The 21,421-nt window shown below is 52.2% G+C and overlaps 1 protein-coding gene across 2 annotated transcripts in view; it reads left to right on the top strand.

Annotated features, from left to right (window-relative positions):
* The window catches only part of slc16a8 (solute carrier family 16 member 8), a 62,754-nt gene that overhangs the window by 4,181 nt on the left and 37,152 nt on the right, over positions 1 to 21,421 (top strand). For both annotated transcript variants that reach the window (XM_087978117.1, XM_087978118.1), the window contains exons 2-3: positions 6,214 to 6,448; positions 8,763 to 8,906. In XM_087978117.1, coding sequence (XP_087834243.1) covers positions 6,229 to 6,448; positions 8,763 to 8,906 — 364 coding nt within the window. In that variant the 5' untranslated portion in view covers positions 6,214 to 6,228. The remainder of the gene's footprint in view (positions 1 to 6,213; positions 6,449 to 8,762; positions 8,907 to 21,421) is intronic.

Raw genomic sequence — 21,421 nt, 5'->3', positions numbered from 1 at the left:
GTGTATCTCTGTGGGTCAGGATGTGTCAGTGTGGGTCAGGAGTATCTCTGTGTGCTAGGGTGTGTCAGTGTGTGTCAGTGTGGGCCAGGGTGTGTCAGGGTGTGTCAGTGTGGATCAGGGGTATCTCTGTGGGTCAGGATGTGTCAGTGTGGGTCAGGAGTATCTCTGTGTGCTAGGGTGTGTCAGTGTGGGTCAGTGTGGGTCAGGGTGTGTCAGGGTGTGTCAGTGTGGATCAGGGGTATCTCTGTCGGTCAGTGTGGGTCAGGGGTATCTCTGTGGGTCAGGGTGTGTCAGTGTGGGTCAGTGTTGTGTCAGTGTGGGTTGGGGTATCTCTGTGGGTCAGGGTGTGTCAGTGTGGGTCAGTGTTGTGTCAGTGTGGGTTGGGGTATCTCTGTGGGTCAGGGTGTGTCAGTGTGGGTCAGTGTTGTGTCAGTGTGGGTTGGGGTATCTCTGTGGGTCAGGGTGTGTCAGTGTGGGTCAGTGTTGTGTCAGTGTGGGTTGGGGTATCTCTGTGGGTCAGGGTGTGTCAGTTTGGGCCAGAGTGTGTCAGTGTGGGTCAAGGGTTATCTTGTGGGTCAGGGTGTGTCAGTGTGGGTCAGGGGTATCTCTGTGGGTCAGGGTGTGTCAGTGCGGGTCAGGGGTATCTTGTGAGTCAGGGTTTGTCAGTGTGGGTTGGGGTATCCCTGTGGATCAGGGTGTGTCAGTGTGGGTCAGGGGTATATCTGTGGGTCAGTGTTGTGTCAGTGTGGGTCAGGGGTATCTCTGCGGGTCAGGGTGTGTCCGTGTGGGTCAGGGATATCTCTGTGGGTCAGGGTGTGTCAGTGCGGGTCAGGGGTATCTTGTGAGTCAGGGTTTGTCAGTGTGGGTTGGGGTATCTCTGTGGATCAGGGTGTGTCAGTGTGGGTCAGGGATATCTCTGTGTGTCAGGGTTGTGTCAGTGTGGGTCAGGAGTATCTCTGTGGGTCAGGGTGTGTCAGTGTGGGTCAGTGTGTGTCTCTGTGAATCTCTGTGGGTCAGTGTGTGTCTCTGTGGGTCAGGGTGTGTCAGAGTGGGTCAGTGTGTGTCTCTGTGCATCTCTGTGGGTCAGGGTGTGTCAGTGTGTGTCTCTGTGTATCTCTGTGGGTCAGGGTGTGTCAGTGTGTGTCTCTGTGTATCTCTGTGGGTCAGGGTGTGTCAGTGTGTGTCAGTGTCTGTCTCTGTGTATCTCTGTGGGCCAAGGGTGTCAGTGTGTGTCTCTGTGGGTCAGGGTGTGTCAGTGTGTGTCTCTGTGTATCTCTGTGGGTCAGGGTGTGTCAGTGTGTGTCAGTGTCTGTCTCTGTGTATCTCTGTGGGCCAGGGGTGTCAGTGTGTGTCTCTGTGTATCTCTGTGGGTTAGGGTGTGTCAGTGTGTGTCTCTGTGTATCTCTGTGGGTCAGGGTGTGTCAGTGTGTGTCAGGGGTATCTTTGTGTGTCAGTGTGTGTTTCTGTGTATCTCTTTGGGTCAGTGCGTGTCAGTGCATGTCAGTATGTGGGTCAGTGTGTGTCTTCGTGTATCTTTGTGTGTCAGGGTGTGTCAGTGTATGTCAGTGTGTGTCTCTGTGTATCTCTGTGGGTCAGTGTGTGTCAGTGCATGTCAGTGTGTGTGTCAGTGTGTGTGTCAGTGTGTGTCAGTGTGTGTCTCTGTGTATCTCTGTGGGTCAGGGTGTGTCAGTGCATGTCAGTGTGTGTGTCAGTGTGTGTGTCAGTCTGTGTCAGTCTGTGTCAGTCTGTGTCTTCGTGTATCTCTGTGGGTCAGTGTGTGTCAGTGTGTGTCTTCGTGTATGTCTGTGGGTCAGGGTATGTCAGTGTGTGTCTCTGTGTATCTCTGTGGGTCAGTGCATGTCAGTGTGTGTCAGTGCATGTCAGTATGTGTGTCAGTGTGTGTCTTCATGTATCCCTGTGGGTCAGGGTGTGTCAGTGTGTGTCTCTGTGTATCTCTGTGGGTCAGTGTGTGTCAGGGTGTGTCAGTGTATGTCAGTGTGGGTCAGGGGTATCTCTGTGGATCAGGGTGTGATGGTGTGGGTCAGAGGTATCTCTGTGGGTCAATGTGCGTCAGGGTGTGTCAGTGTGGGTCAGGGGTATCTCTGTGGGTCAGGGCGTGTCAGTGTGGGTCAGGGGTACCTCTGTGGGTCAGAGTGTGTCAGTGTGGGTCAGGGGTACCTCTGTGGGTCAGGATGTGCCAGTGTGGGTCAGGGGTACCTCTGTGGGTCAGGGCGTGTCCTTGTGGGTCAGGGGTATCTTGAGAGTCAGGGTTTGTCAGTGTGGGTTGGGGTATCTCTGTGGATCAGGGTGTGTCAGTGTGGGTCAGGGGTATCTCTGTGTGTCAGGGTTGTGTCAGTGTGGGTCATGAGTATCTCTGTGGGTCAGGGTGTGTCAGTGTGGGTCAGTGTGTGTCTCTGTGAATCTCTGTGGGTCAGTGTGTGTCTCTGTGGGTCAGGGTGTGTCAGAGTATGTCAGTGTGTGTCAGTGTCTGACTCTGTGCGTCTCTGTGGGTCACGGTGTGTCAGTGTGTGTCTCTGTGTATCTCTGTGGGTCAGTGTGTGTCAGTGTGTGTCAGTGTGTGTCAGTGTCTGTCTCTGTGTATCTCTGTGGGCCAGGGGTGTCAGTGTGTGTCTCTGTGTATCTCTGTGGGTCAGGGTGTGTCAGTGTGTGTCAGTGTCCGTCTCTGTGTATCTCTGTGGGCCAGGGGTGTCAGTGTGTGTCTCTGTGGGTCAGGGAATGTCAGTGTGTGTCTCTGTGGGTCAGGGTGTGTCAGTGTGTGTCTCTGAGTATCTCTGTGGGTCACGGTGTGTCAGTGTCTGTCTCTGTGTATCTCTGTGGGCCAGGGGTGTCAGTGTGTGTCTCTGTGTATCTCTGTGGGTCAGTGTGTGTCAGTGTGTGTCTCTGTGTATCTCTGTGGGTCAGGGTGTGTCAGTGTGTGTCAGTGTCTGTCTCTGCGTATCTCTGTGGGTCAAGGTGTGTCAGTGTGTGTCAAGGGTATCTTTGTGTGTCAGTGTGTGTCTCTGTGTATCTCTTTGGGTCAGTGCGTGTCAGTGTGTGTCAGTGTGTGTCAGTGCATGTCAGTATGTGTGTCTTTGTGTATCTTTGTGTGTCAGGGTGTGTCAGTGTATGTCAGTGTGTGTCTCTGTGTATCTCTGTGGGTCAGTGTGTGTCAGGGTGTGTCAGTGCATGTCAGTGTGTGTGTCAGTGTGTGTGTCAGTGTGTGTCAGTCTGTGTCTTCGTGTATCTCTGTGGGTCAGGGTATGTCAGTGTGTGTCTCTGTGTATCTCTGTGGGTCAGTGTGTGTCAGGGTGTGTCAGTGTATGTCAGTGTGGGTCAGGGGTATCTCTGTGGATCAGGGTGTGATGGTGTGGGTCAGAGGTATCTCTGTGGGTCAATGTGGGTCAGGGTGTGTCAGTGTGGGTCAGGGGTATCTCTGTGGGTCAGGTGTGTCAGTGTGGGTCAGGGGTACCTCTGTGGGTCAGGGCGTGTCAGTGTGGGTCAGGGGTACCTCTGTGGGTCAGGGCGTGTCAGTGTGGGTCAGGGGTACCTCTGTGGGTCAGAGTGTGTCAGTGTGGGTCAGGGGTACCTCTGTGGGTCAGGATGTGCCAGTGTGGGTCAGGGGTACCTCTGTGGGTCAGGGCGAGTCAGTGTGGGTCATGGGTACCTCTGTGGGTCAGAGTGTGTCAGTGTGGGTCAGGGGTATCTTGAGAGTCAGGGTTTGTCAGTGTGGGTTGGGGTATCTCTGTGGATCAGGGTGTGTCAGTGTGGGTCAGGGGTATCTCTGTGTGTCAGGGTTGTGTCAGTGTGGGTCATGAGTATCTCTGTGGGTCAGGGTGTGTCAGTGTGGGTCAGTGTGTGTCTCTGTGAATCTCTGTGGGTCAGTGTGTGTCTCTGTGGGTCAGGGTGTGTCAGAGTATGTCAGTGTGTGTCAGTGTCTGACTCTGTGCATCTCTGTGGGTCACGGTGTGTCAGTGTGTGTCTCTGTGTATCTCTGTGGGTCAGGGTGTGTCAGTGTGTGTCAGTGTGTGTCAGTGTCTGTCTCTGTGTATCTCTGTGGGCCAGGGGTGTCAGTGTGTGTCTCTGTGTATCTCTGTGGGTCAGGGTGTGTCAGTGTGTGTCAGTGTCTGTCTCTGTGTATCTCTGTGGGCCAGGGGTGTCAGTGTGTGTCTCTGTGTATCTCTGTGGGTCAGGGAATGTCAGTGTGTGTCTCTGTGGGTCAGGGTGTGTCAGTGTGTGTCTCTGAGTATCTCTGTGGGTCAGGGTGTGTCAGTGTGTGTCAGTGTCTGTCTCTGTGTATCTCTGTGGGCCAGGGGTGTCAGTGTGTGTCTCTGTGTATCTCTGTGGGTCAGTGTGTGTCAGTGTGTGTCTCTGTGTATCTCTGTGGGTCAATGTGTGTCAGGGTGTGTCAGTGCATGTCAGGGTGTGTGTCAGTGTGTGTGTCAGTGTGTGTGTCAGTGTGTGTCAGTCTGTGTCTTCGTGTATCTCTGTGGGTCAGTGTGTGTCAGTGTGTGTCTCTGTGTATCTCTGTGGGTCAGTGTGTGTCAGTGCATGTCAGTATGTGTGTCAGTGTGTGTCTCTGTGTATCTCTGTGGGTCAGTGTGTGTCAGGGTGTGTCAGTGTATGTCAGTGTGGGTCAGGGGTATCTCTGTGGGTCAGGGTGTGTCTGTGTGTGTCAGGGATCTCTCTGTGGATCAGGGTGTGTCAGTGTGGGTCAGGGGTATCTCTGTGGGTCAGGGTGTGTCAGTGTGGGTCAGTGTGGGTCAGGGGTATCTCTGTGGGTCAGGGTGTGTCTGTGTGGGTCAGGGGTATCTCTGTGGGTCAGGGTGTGTCAGTGTGGGTCAGGGATATCTCTGTGGGTCAGGGTGTGTCAGTGTGGGTCAGGGGTATCTCTGTGTGTCAGGGTGTGTCAGTGTGGGTCAGGGGTATCTCTGTGGGTCAGGGTGTGTCAGTGTGGGTCAGGGTGTGTCAGTGTGGGTCAGGGGTATCTCTGTGGGTCAGGGTGTGTCAGTGTGGGTCAGTGTGTGTCAGTGTGGGTCAGGGGTATCTCTGTGGGTCAGGGTGTGTCTGTGTGGGTCAGGGGTATCTCTGTGGGTCAGGGTGTGTCAGTGTGGGTCAGGGATATCTCTGTGGGTCAGGGTGTGTCAGTGTGGGTCAGGGGTATCTCTGTGTGTCAGGGTGTGTCAGTGTGGGTCAGGGATATCTCTGTGGGTCAGGGTGTGTCTGTGTGGGTCAGAGGTATCTCTGTGGGTCAGGGTGTGTCAGTGTGGGTCAGGGGTATCTCTGTGGGTCAGGGTGTGTCAGTGTGGGTCAGGGGTATCTCTGTGGGTCAGGGAGTGTCAGTGTGGGTCAGGGGTATCTCTGTGGGTCAGGGTGTGTCAGTGTGGGTCAGGGTGTGTCCGTGTGGGTCAGGGTGTGTCAGTGTGGGTCAGGGTGTGTCAGTGTGGGTCAGGGGTATCTCTGTGGGTCAGGGTGTGTCAGTGTGGGTCAGGGGTATCTCTGTGGGTCAGGGATATCTCTGTGGGTCAGGGAGTGTCAGTGTGGGTCAGAGGTATCTCTGTGGGTCATGGTGTGTCAGTGTGGGTCAGGGGTATCTCTGTGGGTCAGGGATATCTCTGTGGGTCAGGGAGTGTCAGTGTGGGTCAGAGGTATCTCTGTGGGTCATGGTGTGTCAGTGTGGGTCAGGGGTATCTCTGTGGGTCAGGGGTACCTCTGTGGGTCAGGGTGTGTCAGTGTGGGTCAGGGGTACCTCTGTTGGTCAGGGTGTGTCCGTGTGGGTCAGGGTGTGTCAGTGTGGGTCAGGGTGTGTCCGTGTGGGTCAGGGTGTGTCAGTGTGGGTCAGGGGTACCTCTGTTGGTCAAGGTGTGTCCGTGTGGGTCAGGGTGTGTCAGTGTGGGTCAGGGTGTGTCCGTGTGGGTCAGGGTGTGTCAGTGTGGGTCAGGGTGTGTCCGTGTGTGTCAGGGTGTGTCCGTGTGGGTCAGGGGTATCTCTGTGTGTCAGGGTGTGTCCGTGTGGGTCAGGGAGTGTCAGTGTGGGTCACTGTGGGTCAGGGTGTGTCCGTGTGGGTCAGGGTGTGTCAGTGTGGGTCAGGGTTGATGTGGTTGGGCAGTCACGGTGGGTAGGGGTCTCTGACCGTGTCTCGGTCTCCCACCCCCACCCCCACCCCCCACCTCCTCCCCTCGGTAATGTTCCTGATGTGGTGTGTTTATTTTTCAGTCTGGGGGTTTCCTGATGGGCCACTCGATGCCAGGAGGGTGTCCCAGCAAAGAAGCCCCTGACGGGGGTTGGGGCTGGATGGTGCTGGTTGGCTGCTTTGTGATCACTGGATTCTCCTACGCTTTCCCGAAAGCTGTCAGTGTTTACTTCAAGCAGCTGATGCACGAGTTCCACATTGGCTACAGTGACACTGCCTGGATTTCCTCCATTATCCTGGCCATGCTCTACGGCACAGGTAACCGCCCAGTCTGAGCCAGGGTCGGATCCCGGCTTTATCCTCCAACCCTGCAGGGGGCGTTCAAACCACTGACGGAGAGGCAACAGGTCACAGAGGACAATGGGGTCAGAGAATTATGGGGAGTGGAGAGTGGAGGAGGGGGAGGGTGGAGGATGGGAAGGATGGAGGAGGCAGAGAGTGGAGGGGCTGGAAGGGAGTGGAGAGGGTGGAAGAGGGTGTGGAATGCGCTTGGGTGTGGGGGTGATGGGTTGGATGTGGGTGGGTTTGGGCATGGGGGTGAAGGTTGGGCATGGGGGGTGATGGTTGGGCATGGTGGTGATGGTTGGATGTGTAGGGGGTGATGGTTGGGTGTGTGGGTGGGTTGGGGATGATGGTTGGGTGTGTGGGGGTGGGTTGAGGATGTGGGGGTGATGGTTGGGTGTGTGGGGGTGGGTTGAGGGTGTGGGGGTGATGGTTGGGCGTGGGGGGTGATGGTTGGGCGTGGGGGGTGATGGTTGGGCGTGGGGGGATGATAGTTGGGCGTGGGGGTGGGTTGGGTGTGGGGGGTAAAAGCAATGACTGCAGATACTGGAAACCAGATTCTGGATTAGTGGTGCTGGAAGAGCACAGCAGTTCGAAGCTCCTTGGATGCTGGGTGTGGGGGGTGATGGTTGGTTGTGGGGGTGTGATGGTTGGGCATGGGAGCTGATGGTTGGGCATGGGGGGTGATGTTTCGGTGTGGGGGTGTGATGGTTGGGTGTGGGAGGGATGTTGGTTGGGTGTGGGGGGTGATGGTTAGGTGTGGGGGTGTGATGTCTGGGCGTGGGGGTGGGTTGGGCATGGGGGGTGATGGTTGGGTGTGGGAGTGTGATGGTTGGGTGTGGGGGATGATGGTTGGGTGTGGTGGGGTGATGATTAGGCATAGGGGGTGATGGTTGGGTGTGTGGAGGGGTGATGGTTGGGCATGGGGGGGTGATGGTTGGGTGTGGGGGATGATGGTTGGGTGTGGTGGGGTGATGGTTAGGCATAGGGGGTGATGGTTGGGTGTGTGGAGGGGTGATGGTTGGGCATGGGGGGGTGATGGTTGGGTGTGGGAGGTGATGGTTGGGTATGTGGAGGGGTGATGGTTGGTATGTGGGGTGGGTTGGGCGTGAGGGGTGGTGGTTGGGTATGGATGGTAATGGTTGGGTGTGGGGGTGGGTTGGGTATGGAGGGTGATGGTTGGGTATGGACGGTGATGGTTGAGTTTGAGGGTGATGGTTGGGTTTGAGGGTGCTGGTTGGATATGGACAATGATGGTTGGGCTTGAGGGTGATAGTTGAGTATGGAGGGTGATGGTTGGGTATGGAGGGTGATGGTTGGGTATGAGGGTGATGGTTGTGTATGAGGGTGATGGTTGGGTATGGAGGGTGATGGTTGGGTATGAGGGTGATGGTTGTGTATGAGGGTGATGGTTGGGTATGGAGGGTGATGGTTGGGTATGGAGGGTGATGGTTGGGTATGAGGGTGATGGTTGTGTATGAGGGTGATGGTTGGGTATGGAGGGTGATGGTTGGGTATGGAGGGTGATGGTTGGGTATGAGGGTGATGGTTGGGTATGGAGGGTGATGGTTGGAGACAGTGTTTGGGGCAATGCCTGAGGTGTTTGGGTGTGATGACCAGCCTCATCGATGGGACGTTCCCTGCTGGAGCTGATGGACTGCAGGAGTCAGCACCCAGGGGATTCCTTACCCTGTGTCCATGATCTCCATCTCCAACTCCTGAGGCGGTGATCCTAGAAGTTAAATCCAGCCATTGGCATGGGGAGAGGAACCAGGAAACCCCAGGGCGAAGGTCACTGGAGACACATAACTCGCTCGGAATGGTTCCCCAAGCCAGAGACAGCGAGACATTTGCAGGGGCTCACTCAGCAGGAAGGATGTCGTGGAAGGGCAGGAGGAGATTCATTGGAGTGGGACATTGTGGGAAAGGGAGAGGTTGGGATTATTCTCTTTAGAACAGAGAAGATTAAGGAAGGAATTAATTGAGCTTCTTTAAAATAACGAATAGGCTTTGATCGAGAGAACAGCGAGAACTGTGGGAGGAGGCTGAGTTACTGGGAAAGTGGCAGAAACAGCTCCTGTCTTAAAACCCCCTCAACCTCCATCTTTTTAATCGCACTGCCAGGTACCTGCACTGGGGGAGGGGGGTGTTTGCCACGAAGGGTTCCCGGTGATGGTGAGTCAGGACTCAGGCCGTTCCTGTTGTGAGTGAGGGGTTGGTTGCTGGTGGAGAAGGCACTGAGTGTGTGTCTCGCTCTCTCTCTCTATCTCTCTCTCTCTCTCTGACACAGGGCCCGTGTGCAGTATTGTGGTGAATCGTTTCAGCTGCCGCCCTGTCATGTTGGTCGGAGGATTACTGGCTTCGTCTGGAATGATTCTTGCATCCTTTTCTGTGAACATCACCCAGCTGTACCTGACTGCTGGGGTCCTAACAGGTACCTGACTTCCATCAGCTCAGCATGATGCCATTGGTAACCATCGTCAGCTCCCTGAAATGGCTCTTCTATTTAATAAATTCATCAAAAGCAAATAACAGGGTGGTTCGATTCCAGCCTCGGGCGACTGTCTGTGTGGAGTTTGCACATTCTCCCCGTGTCTGTGTGGGTTTCCTCTGGGTGCTCTGGTTAACTCCCACAGTCCAAAGATGTGCAGGTTAGGGTGGATTGTCCATAGTGTAGATTAGGTGTGCTAGCAATGGGTAAGGGGATGGGGTCTGGGTGGAGTGTCCTCTGGTGGATCAGTGTGGACTTGTTGGGCTGAATGGCCTGTTTCCACACTGTGAGGAATTGATGAAAATGATCGAACTCTCGACTCTGACAAACGTTCATGGGGGTAAGCAACACTGCAGCTTGACTGACTCACTAGAGCTGGAGATCTGTGTCCCCCAGAGTCAACCAAGGGCTTGTCGATGTTCCTGGGGATACAGTTCACAGTTCGGAACCAGGTCTTCTCTGCAAGTGTCCTTTCAAACCTATCACTAGCTCATCTCTCCTTCACCCCCATACTCTTGGCAAACTACAAACTTACCAGCAACATCCCACACTTCTCTCCAACCTCCTCCAGTGCACTATCTTCTCCTTAATCCATGTTCAAATCCTTCCGTGTGCCACTGGGATTGGGATCTTTCCCAGGCCTCTCTCTCTCTCTCTGTGACCTGCCTTCTCAGGATCTGGGGAGGGGGGAAAGGATTGTTCTGGGGGTGCAGGGTACTGCCTCTATTCTCATCCAACTGGGATTGAGAGCCCACTTGCAATGTTCCATGTATCTCTCGAAGATCTATCCTTGGCATCTCCTATTTCTCCCTAATATCCATCTGGTCAGTAACTCTTTTAAAGGCATTTTATCAATGAAGATTTCTGTTTTAATCTTTATTTCCTCTTCCCAAATTATTTCTCCTTCATCCTGTTCTTTAATCTTTCCCCCTCTTTCTCCTGGTCCTTCTGTCTCTCTCCTCTAGTCTCTCTTCCTCTCTGTTTTTCCTTCAATCACTGACAGGATCGAGGTTGAATTGACCAATAATGACAAGGAAAATGTATAGCCCAGGAACAGGCCCATCGGCCCTCCAAGCCTGAGCCGATCCAAATGTACTGCCTAAACCTGTCGGTCAATCCCTAAGCATCTGTATCCCTCTGCTCCCCACCTACTCATGCCTCTGTCCAGGCGCATCTTATATGAATCTACCATGCCTGCCTCTACCACCTCTGCTGGCAACGCGTTCCAAACACCCACCACCCTCTGTGTGAAGTACTTGCCGCGTGTGTCCCCCTTAAACTTTCCACCTCTCACCTTGAAAGCGTGACCTCTCGTTATTGAATCCTTCACCCTGGGAAAAAGCTTGTCTCTATCCACCCTGTCTATACCCTTCATGATTTTGTAAACCTCAATCAGGTCCCCCCTCAATCTCCTTTTTTCTAATGAAAATAAACCTAACCTACTCAACCTCTCTTCATGGCTAGCACCTTCCATACCAGGCAACATCCTCGTAAACCTTCTCTGCACCCTCTCCAAAGCGTCCACATCCTTTTAGTAATGTGGCGACCAGAACTGTACAACGTATCCTAAATGCGGCCGAACCAATGTCTTGTACAATGTTAACATGACTTGCCAGCTCTTATACTCAATACCCCGTCCAATGAAGGCAAGCATACCATATGCCTTCTTGACCACTCCATCCATCTGTGCAGCAACCTTCAGGGTACAATGGACCTGCACTCCCAGATCTCTCTGCCCATTAACTTTTCCCAAGACTCTTCCATTTATTGTATAATTCGCTCTAGAATTAGTCTTGCCTAAATGCATCACCTCACATTTGTCTGGATTGAAAACCATTTGCCACTTCTCCGCCCAGCTCTCCAGTCTATCTATGTCCTCCTGTATTCTCTGACAGTCCCTTATGCTTTCTGCTACTCCACCAATCTTTGTGTCATCTGCAAACTTGCTGATCATACCAACAGTGCCCGCTTCCAGATCATTTATGTATATCACAAACACCGGTGGCCCCAACACTGACCCCTGTGGAACACCACTGGTCACCTTTCTCCATTTCGAGAAACTCCCTTCAACTACTACTCTCTGTCTCCTGTTGCTCAACCAGTTGTTTATCCACCTAGCTAGAACACCCTACACACCATGTGACTTCACTTTCTCCATTAGTCTACCATGGGGAACCTTATCAAATGCCTTACTAAAGTCCATGGATAGGACATCAACAGCCCTTCCTTCATCTATCAACTTGGTCACTTCCTCAAAGAACTCTATTAAGTTGGTAAGGCACGATCTCCCCCGCTACTCTTTGCTACCTTCCCCCACCCTCCTCTCTGAGAGTCCAAAAGATGTGCAGATTAGGTGAATTGGCCATGCTAAATTGCTCATAGCATTCAGGGATGTGTAGGTTAGGTGGATTAGTCATGGGAAATGCAGGGTGATAGGATAGGGTAATGGGTCTGGGTGGGATCCTCTTCAGAGGGTCAGTGTGGAATTGTAGGCATTCTATGCTAAACAGCTGGCCAATGGGACAGGTTACTTTGCGGCCAATCAGGGCACAGGAAAGCAGCCTAGAAGATCATTAATCCCAATTCCTTGAAGTACCCACCTACATGGAAAAGACAGGATCCATCCCTGACAGAAACATGCACCTCGTGCCCATTTGAAGAATTCGGGGAACTGCTGTCTTGTGAGTATGAGGCAGATCCCAGTCGCCCACTGCTGTCTGGGAAACTCAAAGAGACAGCCATTGTCTGGTCTAACACAACTTCATAATGTAACCGTTGTTCCTCCAGCCTCTAGACAATGCTATCAAGCAAGGAGAGGTGATGACCTGGAGGTATTATCTCTACGCTATTAATCCAAACGCCCAAGTAATGTACTGGAGAGTCAGGTAATGTACCGGAGAGCCAGGTAATGTACTCAAGACCCAGGTAATGTACTGGAGAGTCAGGTAATATATCGGAGACCCAGGTAATGTACTGGACAGTCATGTAATGTACTGGAGAGCCAGATAATGTACTGGAGAGTCAGGTAATGAACTGGAGAGCTGAAAATGTATTGCTGGAAAAGTGCAGCAGGTCAGGCAGCATCCAAGGAACAGGAGAATCGACGTTTCGGGCATAAGCCCTTCTTCAGGAATGAGGAAAGTGTGCCCAGCAGGCTAAGATAAAAGGTAGGGAGGAGGGACTTGGGGGAGGGGCATTGGAATTGCGATTGGTGGAAGGAGGTCAAGGTGAGGGTGATAGACCGGAGTGGGGTGGGGGCAGAGAGGTCAGGAAGAAGATTGCAGGTTAGGAAGGTGGTGCTGAGTTCGAGGGATTTGACTGAGGCAAGGTGGGGGGAGGGGAAATGAGGAAACTGGTGAAATCCGAGTTCATCCCTTGTGGTTGGAGGGTTCCTAGGCGGAAGATGAGGCGCTCTTCCTCCAACCGTCGTGTTGTTGTGGTCTGGCGATGGAGGAGTCCAAGGACCTGCATGTCCTTGGTGGAGTGGGAGGGGGAGTTGAAGTGTTGAGCCACGGGGTGGTTGGGTTGGTTGGTCCGGGTGTCCCAGAGGTGTTCTCTGAAACGCTCCGCAAGTAGGCGGCCTGTCTCCCCAATATAGAGGAGGCCACATCGGGTACAGCGGATGCAGTAGATGATGTGTGTGGAGGTGCAGGTGAATTTGTGGCGGATATGGAAGTGTCTCTTGGGGCCTTGGAGGGAAGTAAGGGGGGAGGTGTGGGCGCAAGTTTTGCATTTCTTGCGGTTGCAGGGAAAGGTGCCGGGAGTGGAGGTTGGGTTGGTGGGGGGTGTGGACCTGACGAGGGAGTCACGGAGGGAGTGGTCTTTACGGAACGCTGATAGGGGAGGGGAGGGAAATATATCCCTGGTGGTGGGGTCCGTTTGGAGGTGGCGGAAATGACGGTGGATGATCCGCTGTACATGGAGGTTGGTGGGGTGGTAGGTGAGGACCAGTGGGGTTCTGTCCTAGTGGCGGTTGGAGGGGCGGGGCTCAAGGGCGGAGGAGCGGGAAGTGGAGGAGATGCGGTGGAGGGCATCGTCGACCACGTCTGGGGGGAAATTGCGGTCCTTGAAAAAGGAGGCCATCTGGGTTGTACGGATTTGGAACTGATCCTTCTGGGAGCAGATGCGGCGGAGACGAAGGAATTGGGAGAATGGGATGGCGTTTTTACAGGGGGCAGGATGGGAGGAGGTGTAGTCCAGGTAGCTGTGGGAGTCGGTTGGTTTGTAGTAGATGTCCGTGTTGATTCGGTCGCCCGAGATAGAAATAGAAAGGTCGAGGAAGGGGAGGGAGGAGTCTGAGACGGTCCAGGTGAATTTGAGGTCGGGGTGGAAGGTGTTGGTGAAGTGGATGAACTGTTCAACCTCCTCGTGGGAGCACGAGGTAGCGCCGATACAATCATCGATGTAGCGGAGGAAAAGGTGGGGGGTGGGGCCAGTGTAGCTGCGGAAGATGGATTGTTCCACATATCCTACGAAGGGCAGGCATAGCTGGGGCCCATGGCTACTCCTTTGGTTTGGAGGAAGTGGGAGGATTGGAAAGAGAAGTTGTTCAGGGTGAGGACCAGTTCAGTCAGTCAAAGGAGGGTGTCAGTGGAAGGGTACTGGGTGGTACGGCGGGAAAGGAAGAAGCGGAGGGTTTTAAGTCCTTCGTGATGGGGGATGGAGGTGTACAGGGAGTGGATGTCCATGGTGAAAATAAGGCGTTGGGGACCGGGGAAGCGAAAATCATGGAGGAGGTGGAGGGCGTGGGTGTTGTCCCGAACGTAGGTGGCGAGTTCTTGGACTAAGGGGGACAGGACCGTGTCGAGGTTTGCAGAGATGAGTTCGATGGGGCAGGAGCAGGCGGAGACAATGGGACGGCCGGGGCAGTCAGGTTTGTGGATTTTGGGCAGGAGGTACAAACGGGTACTGGAGAGCCAGGTAATGTACTGGAGAGTCAGGTAATGTACCGGAGAGACTGGTAATGTACTGGAGAGACTGGTAAGGTACTGGAGAGTCAGGTAATGTACTGGAGAGCCAGGTAATGTACTGGAGAACCAGGTAATGTACTGGAGAGTCAGGTAATGTACAGGAGAGCCAGGTAATGTACTGGAGAGTCAGGTAATGTACTGGAGAGCCAGGTAATGTACTGGAGAGTCAGGTAATGTACCGGAGAGTCAGGTAATGTACTGGAGAGACTGGTAAGGTACTGGAGAGTCAGGTAATGTGCTGGAGAGACTGGTAAGGTACTGGAGAGTCAGGTAATGTGCTGGAGAGACTGGTAATGTACTGGAGAGCCAGGTAATGTACTGGAGAGTCAGGTAATGTACTGGAGAGCCAGGTAATGTACTGGAGAGACTGGTAAGGTACTGGAGAGTCAGGTAATGTGCTGGAGAGACTGGTAATGTACTGGAGAGCCAGGTAATGTACTGGAGAGTCAGGTAATGTACTGGAGAGCCAGGTAATGTACTGGAGAGACTGGTAAGGTACTGGAGAGTCAGGTAATGTACCGGAGAGTCAGGTAATGTACTGGAGAGCCAGGTAATGTACCGGAGAGTCAGGTAATGTACTGGAGAGCCAGGTAATGTACTGGAGAGTCAGGTAATGTACTGGAGAGCCAGGTAATGTACTGGAGAGTCAGGTAATGTACTGGAGACCCAGGTAATGTACTGGAGAGTCAGGTAATGTACCGGAGACCCAGGTAATGTACTGGAGAGCCAGGTAATGTACCGGAGAGTCAGGTAATGTACTGGAGACCCAGGTAATGTACCGGAGAGTCAGGTAATGTACTGGAGACCCAGGTAATGTACCGGAGAGTCAGGTAATGTACTGGAGAGTCAGGTAATGTACTGGAGACCCAGGTAATGTACCGGAGAGTCAGGTAATGTACTGGAGACCCAGGTAATGTACCGGAGAGTCAGGTAATGTACTGGAGACCCAGGTAATGTACCGGAGAGTCAGGTAATGTACTGGAGACCCAGGTAATGTACCGGAGAGTCAGGTAATGTACTGGAGAGTCAGGTAATGTACCGGAGACCCAGGTAATGTACTGGAGACCCAGGTAATGTACTGGAGAGCCAGGTAATGTACTGGAGACCCAGGTAATGTACCGGAGAGTCAGGTAATGTACTGGAGAGTCAGGTAATGTACTGGAGAGCCAGGTAATGTACTGGAGAGCCAGGTAATGTACTGGAGAGTCAGGTAATGTACCGGAGACCCAGGTAATGTGCTGGAGAGCCAGGTAATGTACCGGAGAGTCAGGTAATGTACTGGAGAGTCAGGTAATGTACTGGAGAGTCAGGTAATATACTAGAAATTCAGGTAATGTACTGGAGGTCCAGGTATTGCACTGGAGACCGAGATAATGTACTGGAGAGTCAGGTATTGTACTGGAGAGCCAGGTAATGTACTGGATAGCCAGGTATTGTACTGGAGAGTCAGGTAATGTACTGGAGTCCCAGGGATTCTCCTGCTCCTTGGATGCTGCATGACCTGCTGCGCTTTTCCAGCAGCACATTTTCAGCTCTGATCTCCAGCATCTGCAGTCCTCACTTTCCCCTCTAATGTACTGGAGGCACAGGAAATGTACTGAAGAACCAGGTATTGTACTGGAGAGCCAGGTAATGTACTGGAGAGCCAGGTAATGTACTGGAGAGCCAGGTAATGTACTGGATAGCCAGGTATTGTACTGGAGAGTCAGGTAATGTACTGGAGTCCCAGGGATTCTCCTGCTCCTTGGATGCTGCATGACCTGCTGCGCTTTTCCAGCAGCACATTTTCAGCTCTGATCTCCAGCATCTGCAGTCCTCACTTTCCCCTCTAATGTACTGGAGGCACAGGAAATGTACTGAAGAACCAGGTATTGTACTGGAGAGCCAGGTAATGTACTGGAGAGCCAGGTAATGTACTGGAGACCCAGGTAACGTACTGGAGAGTCAGGTAATGTACTGGAGAGTCAGGTAATGTACTGGAGAGCCAGGTAATGTACTGGAGACCCAGGTAACGTACTGGAGAGTCAGGTAATGTACTGGAGAGCCAGGTAATGTACTGGAGAGTCAGGTAATGTACTGGAGAGCCAGGTAATGTACTGGAGAGTCAGGTAATGTACTGGAGAGCCAGGTAATGTACTGGAGAGACTGGTAAGGTACTGGAGAGTCAGGTAATGTGCTGGAGAGACTTGTAAGGTACTGGAGAGTCAGGTAATGTACTGGAGAGTCAGGTAATGTACTGGAGAGCCAGGTAATGTACTGGAGAGTCAGGTAATGTACCGGAGAGTCAGGTAATGTACTGGAGAGACTGGTAAGGTACTGGAGAGTCAGGTAATGTGCTGGAGAGACTGGTAAGGTACTGGAGAGTCAGGTAATGTGCTGGAGAGACTGGTAAGGTACTGGAGAGTCAGGTAATGTGCTGGAGAGACTGGTAATGTACTGGAGAGTCAGGTAATGTACTGGAGAGCCAGGTAATGTACTGGAGAGCCAGGTAATGTACTGGAGAGACTGGTAAGGTACTGGAGAGTCAGGTAATGTACTGGAGAGTCAGGTAATGTACCGGAGAGTCAGGTAATGTACTGGAGAGCCAGGTAATGTACCGGAGAGTCAGGTAATGTACTGGAGAGCCAGGTAATGTACTGGAGAGTCAGGTAATGTACTGGAGAGCCAGGTAATGTACTGGAGAGTCAGGTAATGTACTGGAGACCCAGGTAATGTACTGGAGAGTCAGGTAATGTACCGGAGACCCAGGTAATGTACCGGAGACCCAGGTAATGTACCGGAGAGCCAGGTAATGTACTGGAGAGTCAGGTAATGTACTGGAGAGCCAGGTAATGTACTGGAGACCCAGGTAATGTACTGGAGAGTCAGGTAATGTACCGGAGACCCAGGTAATGTACTGGAGAGCCAGGTAATGTACCGGAGAGTCAGGTAATGTACTGGAGACCCAGGTAATGTACCGGAGAGTCAGGTAATGTACTGGAGACCCAGGTAATGTACCGGAGAGTCAGGTAATGTACCGGAGAGTCAGGTAATGTACTGGAGACCCAGGTAATGTACCGGAGAGTCAGGTAATGTACTGGAGACCCAGGTAATGTACCGGAGAGTCAGGTAATGTACTGGAGACCCAGGTAATGTACCGGAGAGTCAGGTAATGTACTGGAGACCCAGGTAATGTACCGGAGAGTCAGGTAATGTACTGGAGAGTCAGGTAATGTACTGTTGAGTCAGGTAATGTACCGGAGACCCAGGTAATGTACTGGAGACCCAGGTAATGTACTGGAGAGCCAGGTAATGTACGGGAGAGTCAGGTAATGTACTGGAGACCCAGGTAATGTACCGGAGAGTCAGGTAATGTACTGGAGAGCCAGGTAATGTACTGGAGAGTCAGGTAATGTACTGGAGAGCCAGGTAATGTACTGGAGAGTCAGGTAATGTACTGGAGAGCCAGGTAATGTACCGGAGAGTCAGGTAATGTACTGGAGAGTCAGGTAATGTACTGGAGAGTCAGGTAATGTACCGGAGACCCAGGTAATGTGCTGGAGAGCCAGGTAATGTACCGGAGAGTCAGGTAATGTACTGGAGAGTCAGGTAATGTACTGGAGAGTCAGGTAATATACTAGAAATTCAGGTAATGTACTGGAGGTCCAGGTATTGCACTGGAGACCGAGATAATGTACTGGAGAGTCAGGTATTGTACTGGAGAGCCAGGTAATGTACTGGATAGCCAGGTATTGTACTGGAGAGTCAGGTAATGTACTGGAGTCCCAGGGATTCTCCTGCTCCTTGGATGCTGCATGACCTGCTGCGCTTTTCCAGCAGCACATTTTCAGCTCTGATCTCCAGCATCTGCAGTCCTCACTTTCCCCTCTAATGTACTGGAGGCACAGGAAATGTACTGAAGAACCAGGTATTGTACTGGAGAGCCAGGTAATGTACTGGAGAGCCAGGTAATGTACTGGAGAGCCAGGTAATGTACTGGATAGCCAGGTATTGTACTGGAGAGTCAGGTAATGTACTGGAGTCCCAGGGATTCTCCTGCTCCTTGGATGCTGCATGACCTGCTGCGCTTTTCCAGCAGCACATTTTCAGCTCTAATCTCCAGCATCTGCAGTCCTCACTTTCCCCTCTAATGTACTGGAGGCACAGGAAATGTACTGAAGAACCAGGTATTGTACTGGAGAGCCAGGTAATGTACTGGAGAGCCAGGTAATGTACTGGAGACCCAGGTAACGTACTGGAGAGTCAGGTAATGTACTGGAGAGTCAGGTAATGTACTGGAGAGCCAGGTAATGTACTGGAGACCCAGGTAACGTACTGGAGAGTCAGGTAATGTACTGGAGAGTCAGGTAATGTACTGGAGAGCCAGGTAATGTACTGGAGAGTCAGGTAATGTACTGGAGAGCCAGGTAATGTACTGGAGAGACTGGTAAGGTACTGGAGAGTCAGGTAATGTGCTGGAGAGACTTGTAAGGTACTGGAGAGTCAGGTAATGTACTGGAGAGCCAGGTAATGTACTGGAGAGTCAGGTAATGTACCGGAGAGTCAGGTAATGTACTGGAGAGACTGGTAAGGTACTGGAGAGTCAGGTAATGTGCTGGAGAGACTGGTAAGGTACTGGAGAGTCAGGTAATGTGCTGGAGAGACTGGTAAGGTACTGGAGAGTCAGGTAATGTGCTGGAGAGACTGGTAATGTACTGGAGAGTCAGGTAATGTACTGGAGAGCCAGGTAATGTACTGGAGAGCCAGGTAATGTACTGGAGAGACTGGTAAGGTACTGGAGAGTCAGGTAATGTACTGGAGAGTCAGGTAATGTACCGGAGAGTCAGGTAATGTACTGGAGAGCCAGGTAATGTACCGGAGAGTCAGGTAATGTACTGGAGAGCCAGGTAATGTACTGGAGAGTCAGGTAATGTACTGGAGAGCCAGGTAATGTACTGGAGAGTCAGGTAATGTACTGGAGACCCAGGTAATGTACTGGAGAGTCAGGTAATGTACCGGAGACCCAGGTAATGTACCGGAGACCCAGGTAATGTACCGGAGAGCCAGGTAATGTACTGGAGAGTCAGGTAATGTACTGGAGAGCCAGGTAATGTACTGGAGACCCAGGTAATGTACTGGAGAGTCAGGTAATGTACCGGAGACCCAGGTAATGTACTGGAGAGCCAGGTAATGTACCGGAGAGTCAGGTAATGTACTGGAGACCCAGGTAATGTACCGGAGAGTCAGGTAATGTACTGGAGACCCAGGTAATGTACCGGAGAGTCAGGTAATGTACTGGAGAGTCAGGTAATGTACTGGAGACCCAGGTAATGTACCGGAGAGTCAGGTAATGTACTGGAGACCCAGGTAATGTACCGGAGAGTCAGGTAATGTACTGGAGACCCAGGTAATGTACCGGAGAGTCAGGTAATGTACTGGAGACCCAGGTAATGTACCGGAGAGTCAGGTAATGTACTGGAGAGTCAGGTAATGTACTGTTGAGTCAGGTAATGTACCGGAGACCCAGGTAATGTACTGGAGACCCAGGTAATGTACTGGAGAGCCAGGTAATGTACGGGAGAGTCAGGTAATGTACTGGAGACCCAGGTAATGTACCGGAGAGTCAGGTAATGTACTGGAGAGCCAGGTAATGTACTGGAGAGTCAGGTAATGTACTGGAGAGCCAGGTAATGTACTGGAGAGTCAGGTAATGTACTGGAGAGCCAGGTAATGTACCGGAGAGTCAGGTAATGTACTGGAGAGTCAGGTAATGTACTGGAGAGTCAGGTAATGTACCGGAGACCCAGGTAATGTGCTGGAGAGCCAGGTAATGTACCGGAGAGTCAGGTAATGTACTGGAGAGTCAGGTAATGTACTGGAGAGTCAGGTAATATACTAGAAATTCAGGTAATGTACTGGAGGTCCAGGTATTGCACTGGAGACCGAGATAATGTACTGGAGAGTCAGGTATTGTACTGGAGAGCCAGGTAATGTACTGGATAGCCAGGTATTGTACTGGAGAGTCAGGTAATGTACTGGAGTCCCAGGGATTCTCCTGCTCCTTGGATGCTGCATGACCTGCTGCGCTTTTCCAGCAGCACATTTTCAGCTCTGATCTCCAGCATCTGCAGTCCTCACTTTCCCCTCTAATGTACTGGAGGCACAGGAAATGTACTGAAGAACCAGGTATTGTACTGGAGAGCCAGGTAATGTACTGGAGAGCCAGGTAATGTACTGGAGAGCCAGGTAATGTACTGGATAGCCAGGTATTGTACTGGAGAGTCAGGTAATGTACTGGAGTCCCAGGGATTCTCCTGCTCCTTGGATGCTGCATGACCTGCTGCGCTTTTCCAGCAGCACATTTTCAGCTCTGATCTCCAGCATCTGCAGTCCTCACTTTCCCCTCTAATGTACTGGAGGCACAGGAAATGTACTGAAGAACCAGGTATTGTACTGGAGAGCCAGGTAATGTACTGGAGAGCCAGGTAATGTACTGGAGACCCAGGTAACGTACTGGAGAGTCAGGTAATGTACTGGAGAGCCAGGTAATGTACCGGAGAGCCAGGTAATGTACTGGAGACCCAGGTAACGTACTGGAGAGTCAGGTAATGTACTGGAGAGTCAGGTAATGTACTGGAGAGCCAGGTAATGTACTGGAGACCCAGGTAACGTACTGGAGAGTCAGGTAATGTACTGGAGAGCCAGGTAACGTACTGGAGACCCAGGTAACGTACTGGAGAGTCAGGTAATGCACTGGAGAGCCAGGTAATGTACTGGAGACCCAGGTAACGTACTGGAGAGTCAGGTAATGTACTGGAGAGCCAGGTAATGTACTGGAGACCGAGGTAACGTACTGGAGACCCAGGTAACGTACTGGAGAGCCAGGTAATGTACTGGAGAGCCAGGTAATGTACTGGAGACCCAGGTAACGTACTGGAGAGTCAGGTAATGTACTGGAGAGCCAGGTATTGTACTGGAGAGCCAGGTAATGTACTGGAGACCCAGGTAACGTACTGGAGAGTCAGGTAATGTACTGGAGAGCCAGGTAATGTACTGGAGACCCAGGTAACGTACTGGAGACCCAGGTAACGTACTGGAGAGTCAGGTAATGTACTGGAGAGTCAGGTAATGTACTGGAGAGCCAGGTAATGTACTGGAGACCCAGGTAACGTACTGGAGACCCAGGTAACGTACTGGAGAGCCAGGTAATGTACTGGAGAGCCAGGTAATGTACTGGAGACCCAGGTAATGTACTGGAGAGCCAGGTATTGTACTGGAGAGCCAGGTAACGTACTGGAGAGTCAGGTAATGTACTGGAGAGCCAGGTAATGTACTGGAGAGGAGAAAGTAAGGTCTGCAGATGCTGGAGATCAAAGTTGAAACTTTATTGCTGGAACAGCACAGCAGGTCAGGCAGCATCCAGGGAACAGGAGATTCGACGTTTCGGGCACAGGCCCTTCTTCAGGAATGGGATTCCTGAAGAAAGGCCTGTGCCCGAAACGTCGAATC

Source organism: Chiloscyllium plagiosum, unplaced genomic scaffold (assembly GCF_037043375.1).
Source record: "Chiloscyllium plagiosum isolate Xiang-an unplaced genomic scaffold, Cpla_swu_hap1 HiC_scaffold_33, whole genome shotgun sequence".
Classification (NCBI taxonomy): Eukaryota; Metazoa; Chordata; class Chondrichthyes; order Orectolobiformes; family Hemiscylliidae; genus Chiloscyllium; species Chiloscyllium plagiosum.
The sequence above is the reverse complement of the archived record's forward strand: the minus strand, read 5'-3'. Positions and strand labels throughout refer to the sequence as shown.